This window comes from Brachyhypopomus gauderio, chromosome 2 (assembly GCF_052324685.1).
Source record: "Brachyhypopomus gauderio isolate BG-103 chromosome 2, BGAUD_0.2, whole genome shotgun sequence".
Lineage (NCBI taxonomy): Eukaryota > Metazoa > Chordata > Actinopteri > Gymnotiformes > Hypopomidae > Brachyhypopomus > Brachyhypopomus gauderio.
The window spans coordinates 7,154,893-7,165,333 of NC_135212.1; the positions used below are offsets into that span (position 1 = coordinate 7,154,893).

Below are 10,441 nucleotides of genomic sequence, written 5' to 3' on the forward strand. Positions count from 1 at the left end.
GGTCCTGTAGAGATGGTATCTCATTCTGTTGTGTACTTGTATATAAATGGACTGACAATTAAAGCGTCATCATGACTCGTATCTCATGTTGGAAGAGACAACATATACACCATTTTAACCAGGAGAAGATATTCTTTAACATATTCATAAATTTTATTATTTAAAGTCAATATAAATCAATCTTTCATCAAATAATTTTAAATGTTCAAATTCTCAGAAATTCATATTTTAAAAAAATTTTACAACATAAAATATTTACAATCTTGGGAGTTAGTTCATTTTAAAAAATCAGAACAGATAGGACAGATATACAATCTTTTGTTCAAGGTAAGCTTAATTCGTTGATTAGTGTAAATTAGGACTATTTCACTATTTAACTAACTTTTAGGAGCATTATTGTAACGGTGTGACGTGCGGGCAGGGCGAAGGACGAGACACGGGAATCCTTGCTTTCGTGGCAAACGTCACTTTTAATAATAAGTTACGGTTGCGCAATAGCGCACGAGCAACACAGAATAATCACACAACGTGCAGACTTAGACAACGACGAGCACAGGACACTGCGCGAGCGCACATTAAATAGACAGACCACATTAGCCCCACGTGATTACGAGACGATTCACAGGTGATACACATTATTCACACGACATAACCCTCACCACGAAGTCCCACTGACGCAGACAAAGCACGTGGACTACGTATACACACGCCCAAAAGGGAGGGGCCGGGGTCCTCAACATGACAGACGCCCCCTCCAAGGGCATTACCCGTCCCGGGGTGCCAACAGGACCGAGTGCCCCGAACCCACGGCGATGGGCGGATCCGACACGCTCAGTCCTGCGTCTGGGAGGTGACCGCCCTCGGGGATGCGTCCGCCACGGACCGCCTAGAACACCCTCCCTGGGAATACAGGGGAAAAGACGTTAGACAAACACAACGGAACAGATACAAACACACAAACAGGCACGCTTACACACATAGGCACAAATGGGAAGAGGGGGTTTGGTAAACATACGGGCAGACTTACGAACACTGGCACACACACACATGAAACAGGCCCCAGGCTGCGCGCCAGGAGGAGGGCGAGTAGGGGAGAGAGACCGGGAGCTGCTGCTGCTGCAGGCGCTGCGGTGGGCGGTGCTCCTCCTGCCTTTGCTGCAAACCCTCCACCGGGTGCAGCGCGGCTAGTCCCTCCCCTCGGTGGGCCATATGGGAGTCCGTCCCCGCCCCGCGATCGCCCTCTGGTCCCGGCGGTGGGAGTGTCCTACTGCATAGCCTCCTCGCTGCCACGGCTCCAGCTCATGGGCTGCTCCGGGCTGCTACCCCGGGAACAGTCCATATCGCTTCCTGGGGAGCTCTCGGGGAATGAGCCCGCCTCCGGACTCCTCCTCCCCTTCACCGTCCCGGTGGAGAGCTCCGAAGGGGGTGGACTCTCCTCTTCCTCCTCCGTGTAGGACCCATCATCCGTGCGCCCGGAGCCACCCGAGCACACGGACGGAGGGTAGTCCTCCTCCTCCTCCCTCTCACCGTAGTCCACGGTGGAGGCGGAGTCCTCAGACGGAGGGTAGTCTTCCTCCTCCTCCCTCCCACCGTAGTCCACAGTGGAGGTGGAGTCCTCAGACGGAGGATAATCTTCCTCCTCCTCCCTCCCACCGTAGTCCACAGTGGAGGTGGAGTCCTCAGACGGAGGATAATCTTCCTCCTCCTCCCTCCCACCGTAGTCCACAGTGGAGGTGGAGTCCTCAGACGGAGGGTAGTCCTCCTCCTCCTCCCTCTCACCGTAGTCCACAGTGGAGGTGGAGTCCTCAGACGGAGGATAATCTTCCTCCTCCTCCCTCCCACCGTAGTCCACAGTGGAGGTGGAGTCCTCAGACGGAGGATAGTCCTCCTCCTCCTCCCTCCCACCGTAGTCCACAGTGGAGGTGGAGTCCTCAGACGGAGGATAGTCCTCTTCCTCCTCCCCCTCGCTTGGGGAATCCTCCTCCCCAAACTCGCTCTCTGGAGTGCTCTCCGTCGAGCAAAGCACGAACGCACCCATCCTCAGAGGCGAGGGTTCACGGGATGGAGAGGGGTGTCGCTCTCGCCATATCCGCCGTGCCTGCTCGAGGAAGTTGTCCGCTATCTCGGGGACGGAGGATTCCCGAGCCATGCGCAGCATATAGGCGCATAGCGGGTCCTGCTCCATGAGCTCGGGGTTGGCGGTGGCTTGGCAGCGCTGGCCAGGAGAAGAGGCGCGATGGCGCCGCTTGCTGGCTCGATTGCCCCTCTTCGGTCAGGTGGCGTAGCCCGGCATGGTGTCTCACAAGGCTCGTCGTTATGTGACGTGCGGGCAGGGCGAAGGACGAGACACGGGAATCCTTGCTTTCGTGGCAAATGTCACTTTTAATAACAAGTTACGGTTGCGCAATAGCGCACGAGCAACACAGAATAATCACACAACGTGCAGACTTAGACAACGACGAGCACAGGACACTGCGCGAGCGCACATTAAATAGACAGACCACATTAGCCCCACGTGATTACGAGACGATTCACAGGTGATACACATTATTCACACGACATAACCCTCACCACGAAGTCCCACTGACGCAGACAAAGCACGTGGACTACGTATACACACGCCCAAAAGGGAGGGGCCGGGGTCCTCAACGTGACAAACGGATGTGATTGGTCAGTTACTATGCAAAAATCTGAAACCTGCTTAAGTCATTTCATTCACATCAAATAAACAATGATCATAACTTGATAGAAGTGCATGAGATTAGTTGTTGATGTACTCATTTAATGAAAAAATTTTTACAATGTAGTTTTACTATTAAATTTGTACAAATATAAATAAATCTAATAAATGAATATATTATCTTCAAAGAAATCACTACAGTTAGTCTAATATGCTTGACATAACCAATCAAATGAACTGAGTAATTATTTACATACATAAGTAATTTTGAGTAAGGCCAGACTAAAGTGACTCCAATGATGGATTTCTGCAGACTCCTGCGTTGCCCATGATCAAACCAAAGCTGCAGTATCCCAGTGTGTGTATGCTGTGACTAAAGCACTGCTGTGCCATGCACCAATATATAGAACATATCCACATACTAAAGATGGATTGCATAAAATCAAAATAGATTTTCATATAAATGGAAACATTCCTGGAATTGTCAGTGCAGTGGATGGCACAATGATCCCCATACATACTCTCAGCTTCTTGAATCCTATTATATAAGGATAAGAGTTCATGTTCCTACCCAATTATTCCTGCTGAAACTGCAAAACTACAGTGTGAGTGGTGCCCCTCTTCCCCCAGTGAAACAGGTTAAATGAAACATTCACCAGTGCATAAAGGTGGAAGTGCAAGTCTTATGCAACCCGCAAGACATCTCTATGTACATTGTAACCTGAGAGTACCATCCATCCATCCATCCATCCATCCATCCATCCATCCATCCATCCATCCATCCACTGTCATCCACTTATCTGGGTCTGGGTCACAGGGGCAGTAGCCTAAGCAAAGGTTTCCCTCTCCCCAGCCACCTCTTCTAGCTCTCCTAGGGAGGATACCGAGGCGTAAGGAGTACCCATGTCTCCTTAATCTGGACCATCTGGGATGGTGCATGTGCTGGTGGATACATGTACTGGGTGACAGCAGGTAGCTACTCTGAAGATACTTTCTTACTCCTGCCTTGAATGACCAGGAGAAAATGACTTTTCCAGGCTGGCTTGGAAATACAAAGGCAAATGATGATAAACATTTTTGCCAAAATTTACATGAGACATTTTTTCATATAGTGATGTGTGTTTGTTATATGTTGTAAACATAATCTGAACTTCATAATCTAGAATTCATTGTGCAAGTTTTACATTCACTCGCCACTTGAAAAATATGTAAGGTGTCACACTGAGGAGGCTGGGCCACCACCAGAGGGCGCATGCACCCACACACACACACCCACACAGCACAATCCCACAAGCACCAAACCACTCCCCAGGTCCCAATCACCTCACTATTAGCACATGTGCTAATGCCTGTCACCCTTTTTAAGCTCACAGGTTGCGTTGTCCAGTGCTGCACATTCCTCCAGGAGGTCCTCGCATCACTGGACCTGCTCTCCCCTCGAGTCTTCACTTCAAGGACCTGCTCTTCATTTTTGAACTGTGTTGCTGCTTCACAGCACATACTTCTTGCGTTGTTGCATTCTTGTTTTATAAGTATGGATAATAAAGAGCGCAACATACAACCTCCGCCTTCGGCCGCCTCAACCCCCACGTCACATAAGGGAAAGACAACAATCACTGAAAAGTCTGTCCTGTAACTTTTTACATCTATAGATGTTTTTCAACTTCATCCAGTATTTGGGAGAGTTCGTCCTTGGAAAAAGCCTGTTTGTGGTGCGGTTTGCAATGCTTCTGTACTGATGCATGAAACGTTAATTGTGTGCGCATTTATAGGCTTGATATGCAGGGGATACTAATTGAAAGTGTAAAATAATTACTTATTAATTTATTTCTTAATTATTTTCCCAATTATATTTAATGGTATAATAATGAAAAAATATATGTAAATCGTTGGTTTGGTTTTCAACTAGCAGAGCTTTTCCAGCATAAGTGCACAGGTGGAGTCCACAAAGAACTACTTAAAACTTGGAGACCAAGAAGGCTTTTGGCAAATGGTCATAAAATTGGCGTACTTACGTCATTCTTAATTAAAAGTTGTTGTGCGGAGCAGGAGGGCAACGGGAGAAAACACAGGATAACTATAGAGACAAGACTAAGAGTATAAACAGGTAAACCGATTAGAACCCTCACATCTCGCACCTCTCCCTGCTGCTGAGCAGGGGAGAAAACTATGGTGTGATTTTTGTTTCAATAGTTCCACAAAAGCAAAAGTAAATCCAAGAGCAGAAAGTATATGTTATGAATGCAAAACAGAAAAATATATATCAAAAGTATATATTTTTTATATAATTGGTTATTTGAAACTTATTTTCGTTTGCATTTTGACAAGTTTTTGGTTCCATTGTTTTTTTTTTTTTGGATTTTCCCAGTAAGGTCTTTTGCTTCTGGAATCTCTCTTTGCTTCTGGTTCGTTTTTTGCTTCTGACTTTTGGAACACATTTCACGTGTGGGAGGGTCTTAGATGAAGGCGTTCCTCTGCAATCTCCATTGGTCACTGATTCCGGACTGACACAGAGCTCTGAGACCGCCTCTGGGACCAAGCCACGCCCACCCCACCAGCCTCCCAGCGTTTTCAAACGTGGCGGAACGCGGTGGTTCTGTTTCACAGTAGCATGTAAACTAAGTTTTACCATAAAAGTTTATACAAAGGTTATAATTAATTGGTAAATGGTCTGTAGATATTGCAAATGTACACTGTATAATAACTACATTAAGCATGGCAGTTAATATTTAGCACACTTCACCAGCGCGAGCTTTTTAAAATTTTAGTGAACTGGATGCAGACATGAAAATCTGTCACCTTGCGGCGAAATTCGCCGTTTTTGAAGTATTTTGCGGTAAAACAAACTCTTATGAAAAATAGGTAGATAGTAAAATAAGAAACAAGATTTTTTTGTAGTTCTAAATGATGAACCCTGGTATTTTTACACTCATTTTTGCCGCTGATGTTATTTATTGGTTCATTAAGATATAATGGTTTTGACTGAGCCATCTGGAATGGCGAAAGCGGCTCGCGTTTACGGATCTGGCTCCATATATTGACAAGACAGGTCAATATTTTTCAGCGCGACATTACCGTGAGAGAAGTCAACAGGGAAGAGCGTGTTTAAAGCTAGCCTTTAAATTATTTTTAATTTAATCGCTGCTGTAGCTTCTGTCACCGTTTTGCTACATTCACAATAGTAGCGACTAGTTACTCGCTCCTCCTGGATCATTCGCTAGCGTCCCCGCGGGTCTAAAGTGAGAAGGAAACTAATCCGCACTCTGCGTTTCAATGGACTACTCTTCTTACTCGCACCCCTCCAAGTTAAAATCTTTTTGTTTTTATCTCTGAGTCGGACAGTGTCTGAATGTCATGTCTGACATGTATTATGTTTAGTATCTCTATGTTCAATGGTTCAATGAATATTGTTCACTTCTTAATAAAATATGGACAGCACAAGATGATGTGTGATGTGTGTTTGTGTGTGGTACCTGCAGAACACTGAAAAACAGTGTGAGTGAACAAAGCTGGTTGTATATAGGGTGGCCACTTTTCAGTATTGCTTTAATTTTGGTATTTGGCTTTAATTTTGGTATTTTTTACTATTATGGATTTTACTATATTTGGCATCACCTCTCGTACACCAGCTGCCCCCCACCCCCCGTCCGTCGCCATACCAGATATTGCAAATACTCATATTTCTTCCACACATCAATGTTCTCTCCATCCAGTTCACTAAAATTTTAAAAAGCTCGTGCTGGTGAGCATGCTTAATGTAGTTATTATACAGTGTACATTTGCAATATCTACAGACCATTTACCAATTAATTATAACCTTTGTATAAACTTTTATGGTAAAACTTAGTTTACATGCTACTGTGAAACAGAACCACCGCGTTCCGCCACGTTTGAAAACGCTGGGAGGCTGGTGGGGTGGGCGTGGCTTGGTCCCAGAGGCGGTCTCAGAGCTCTGTGTCAGTCCGGAATCAGTGACCAATGGAGATTGCAGAGGAACGCCTTCATCTAAGACCCTCCCACACGTGAAATGTGTTCCAAAAGTCAGAAGCAAAAAACGAACCAGAAGCAAAGAGAGATTCCAGAAGCAAAAGACCTTACTGGGAAAATCCAAAAAAACAAAAACAATGGAACCAAAAACTTGTCAAAATGCAAACGAAAATAAGTTTCAAATAACCAATTATATAAAAAATATATACTTTTGATATATATTTTTCTGTTTTGCATTCATAACATATACTTTCTGCTCTTGGATTTACTTTTGCTTTTGTGGAACTATTGAAACAAAAATCACACCATAGAAAACCCTTTGACTGCATGAACACGCGGTACGGATGGTCCACAAGAAGGCGCCAAAACACACAATATGCGTATAATGTTCCAAACTCAGACTTACACTATCAGCTATTATCAACTATTAGCTATCTTTATGCAGCCTTATTAGCGATGAAGAGGTTTATAGACAAAATAATGATTCATTCCGTAACAAGCATTGCTTGTTGAATTAGTCTATGATTCCTTCAGAGAAAGAAAACGTTCCTCTATTTTGAATAGGGGGTAAAAATTTTTTTAGATACATAGATTAAAAATTGTGTCCATGCTCCGCCTCTTGTTAAAGGCGTGTCTACCGTGACGGCGACAGATGGGCGGAGCTTTAGTTCATGCGATTAGCTTAAATATCTCCCTCGAGAGAGTATGAAGTCTGTAAACTAAAATCTGAGAGCCGCTCAGATCTCACTTGTCGGAGATCTGTTAGTTGCAGTACAGGTGTATTTCGTTAGTTCTCCAAAACGAGCCAAACGATGGCAAACGGAGACAGAGTGGTTCTGGCGCTCGGCGGGACGGGCACTGTTGGGTCTGGCGTGGTCAAAGCGCTGTTGGACAGAGGTAAGAGGGGAATAAACTTAATATTACGTTTGGCATCTTTGCGGAGATGATGATGATGATGATTATATTATTGTTTATAGTAATAACTATGAATTTATTCATAAATGTATCCGTTAGGTCTGAGTGAACAAATAATTTCACGTTGAAATTATTGTTAACTTATTATTGTTACAGTAATACACAATTAACAATTATTATAATAATAAATTATGAATTGTATCAGATTTACAAAGTTTAACAAACCACGTTATACATGCAAATGAGTGAGTGTCCTTTTATAGGCTGCACATATTAACATATCTATCATAATGATATATACTACATAATCACATGTATATTAACGTATCTATCATAATGATATATACTACATAATCACATGTATATTAACTTATCTATCATAATGATATATACTACATAATCACATGTATATTAACTTATCTATCATAATGATATATACTACATAATCACATGTATATTAACTTATCTATCATAATGATATATACTACATAATCACATGTATATTAACATATCTATCATAATGATATATACTACATAATCACATGTATATTAACTTATCTACGTATACTACATAATCACATGTATATTAACATATCTATCATAATGATATATACTACATAATCACATGTATATTAACATATCTATCATAATGATATATACTACATAATCACATGTATATGTGCTGAAGGTTTTAAGGTTGCTGTGATCTCCAGAGACAGTAAAAAACTGGAGAAGCTGAAAGGGTTTGTTTCAGCCTCCACCACAGGCAAGCTGACCACCCTGGTTGGGGACGTGGGTAAGTGTGGCCCTCCTCTCTCCTCCATCATCCACCTTTCCCACTGGACTCGTTCATTTGAAAAGTGGCGTGTGCCTGTTCCCAGGCTCTGAAGAGGGGGCGGAGAAGGCGAAGCAGGCCCTGCTACAGGCTGTGGGCAGGATCACAGACGTGGTGTCCTCTCTGGGCTTCAGCTGGTGGCAGGGAGGACCCCCACACACCCAGTCTCTCCAGGAACTCCACTGGGTGAGCTGCATCACGGGCTCGGCCAGTCTGGTCAGCGCTACCTATGGACATGGGTCAGGAGTGCAACTCAGAGAGCAACAGCCCCAGATCTTCACACAGAAGCGTTGAGCTATTCAGTCCCTCAGAATCACCGCTGTCACACTGCACACCTCATCCTCCCTTCAGACCTTCAGATCTGGGATCATTCCTGCACGTTTCTCCATAGCTGTCCCTCCCAGGACCCTCCTGACACACGTTCTTCTCTCTGTCCATCAGGTTATCGAGACTCTGCTCTTCAGTACATTTGTGTCATGGAAAACGTTCTTCCCCCTGGTGAGAGATGACCGCGAATGCACCTACACGTTCATTACAGGTAGGTCGTGCTGGCACACACGAGAGTGATCGTTCACGGCAGGACGCTTTATGCTTTTTTGACCATGAACTCACAGTAATCACAAATGTTCATTGCAAAACTGCTTCTGTTCATCCACGTGCATGCGCCAGGCTCTTGTGGTCTGGGTTTATAGTCGAAAGAGAATCCTGACTGAGTAGCACATCCAGTTTCTCAGTTTTGTTCAAGCTGAAGAACCCTGTGTGTCCTCCAGGGGGAGCTGGGGAGAAGCTACTGATGCCAGGTACTGGGTTTCTGACCGTGGGGGCGGGCAGTGCTCTGGCCTTCTGTCAGGTCCTGCGTGAAGAGTATCCTCAGGTCCCCTGCAAACTCAACCAGGTCTGCCTTAGAGACTCAGTCACTGACTCTCGCTCATACACGGCCCAACGGGCATGCCCGGGCTGTAACTTCACCGTCCCGTCCAGAAAACCTCCATCTGAACCTGTGTGTTCTGTGCTGGTGTTTCCACAGTTGAAGATCAACATGGGTGTTGCCACTCCGGACCGCGTGGCGCCTGGTTTCCTAAACCACGTGGATTTAGGTGAGGCCGTGGCCACGCTGGTGGAGAGGAGGAAGGGGTCCCACACCGTCTTCACCATCAACTCTTCAGCTGACCTAAAAACCGTCATCCTAGAGGGCACTTTGTAGACCCACTTTGTAGACCCACTTCATACACCCCCTCAGACTCTGGGGACTATAGAACAAGATCGCAATCTACACCTACTTTAGTTTCTTATCCATTTGTATGCGTTGTTTGTTTTGCAGTTTTGTAATTTGTGAGGGAGAGTGAGACTTCTCTTTGCTAGTCACCATGTGTTTCTTCTGCGTTCAGATCAGATTAATATAATGTTCAGCATAACCAAGCAGTTGCTTCAGATTTGGTCTGAAAGGGGCAACATGAGTGGAGAGTGAGGGATTAAGAGGAACACCCTGACCCTGGAGGAGAGCCAGCAGCACGGAGAACTCACGCAGAGTGGCCCTCCTCTGGAGTGTGTGTGTGTGTGTGTGTGTGGAGAGGAGATGGCGTGCAGTAGGTCGATCGCAGTGCCCTTAGCGTAACTCTCTGCCCTGTTTATAAACATCCCCCAGTTCTATCACCAGATAATCTGTCTCCAATTATCCTGAGCTGTGTGGTAAACAGAGCAGTGTGAGGTAGGGGGCGTCCCGCTGTCTGCCAGTGAGACAGGACGTGGTCATGCAGGACGATGGCTTTAGTACGGGGTCATGGTTTTACTTGCATATTCACTCTAGAAACATGAATGTACATGTATTGTGCCAATAAAGAAATATGAACTTATGGAAGTGGCTGATGATTGGTGGAGGACCTCATTAGGCGGGGCTTAAGTCTGTTTCATTATGATTACATGGGCACATCACTTATATATTCAAGGTCTGGGTTGCCACAGGGAGACTGGGTTGCCTTGGCTAAACAACACGTATTTGCTCACACAAATTTCTCTAAAACTCT

The 10,441-nt window shown here is 45.0% G+C and overlaps 1 protein-coding gene across 1 annotated transcript; it reads left to right on the plus strand.

Moving 5' to 3' along the window:
- The first annotated feature begins 7,392 nt into the window (after positions 1-7,392).
- On the plus strand, positions 7,393-10,352 carry LOC143508751 (uncharacterized). The gene is made up of 6 exons (XM_076997390.1): positions 7,393-7,564; positions 8,271-8,378; positions 8,464-8,603; positions 8,859-8,955; positions 9,188-9,312; positions 9,445-10,352. Exons 1-6 carry the CDS (start codon positions 7,480-7,482, stop codon positions 9,619-9,621), a joined length of 732 nt encoding a protein of 243 aa, XP_076853505.1. The 5' UTR covers positions 7,393-7,479; the 3' UTR covers positions 9,622-10,352.
- Positions 10,353-10,441: the final 89 nt, after the last annotated feature.

Bases quoted from the DNA above. Each gene is read 5' to 3' on its own strand.
- LOC143508751 (XM_076997390.1), top strand. From the start codon at position 7,480: ATGGCAAACGGAGACAGAGTGGTTCTGGCGCTCGGCGGGACGGGCACT. The intron at 8,956-9,187 runs GTAGGTCGTGCT...TGTGTCCTCCAG, and splicing joins CACCTACACGTTCATTACAG to GGGGAGCTGGGGAGAAGCTA. The intron at 9,313-9,444 runs GTCTGCCTTAGA...GTGTTTCCACAG, and splicing joins TCCCCTGCAAACTCAACCAG to TTGAAGATCAACATGGGTGT.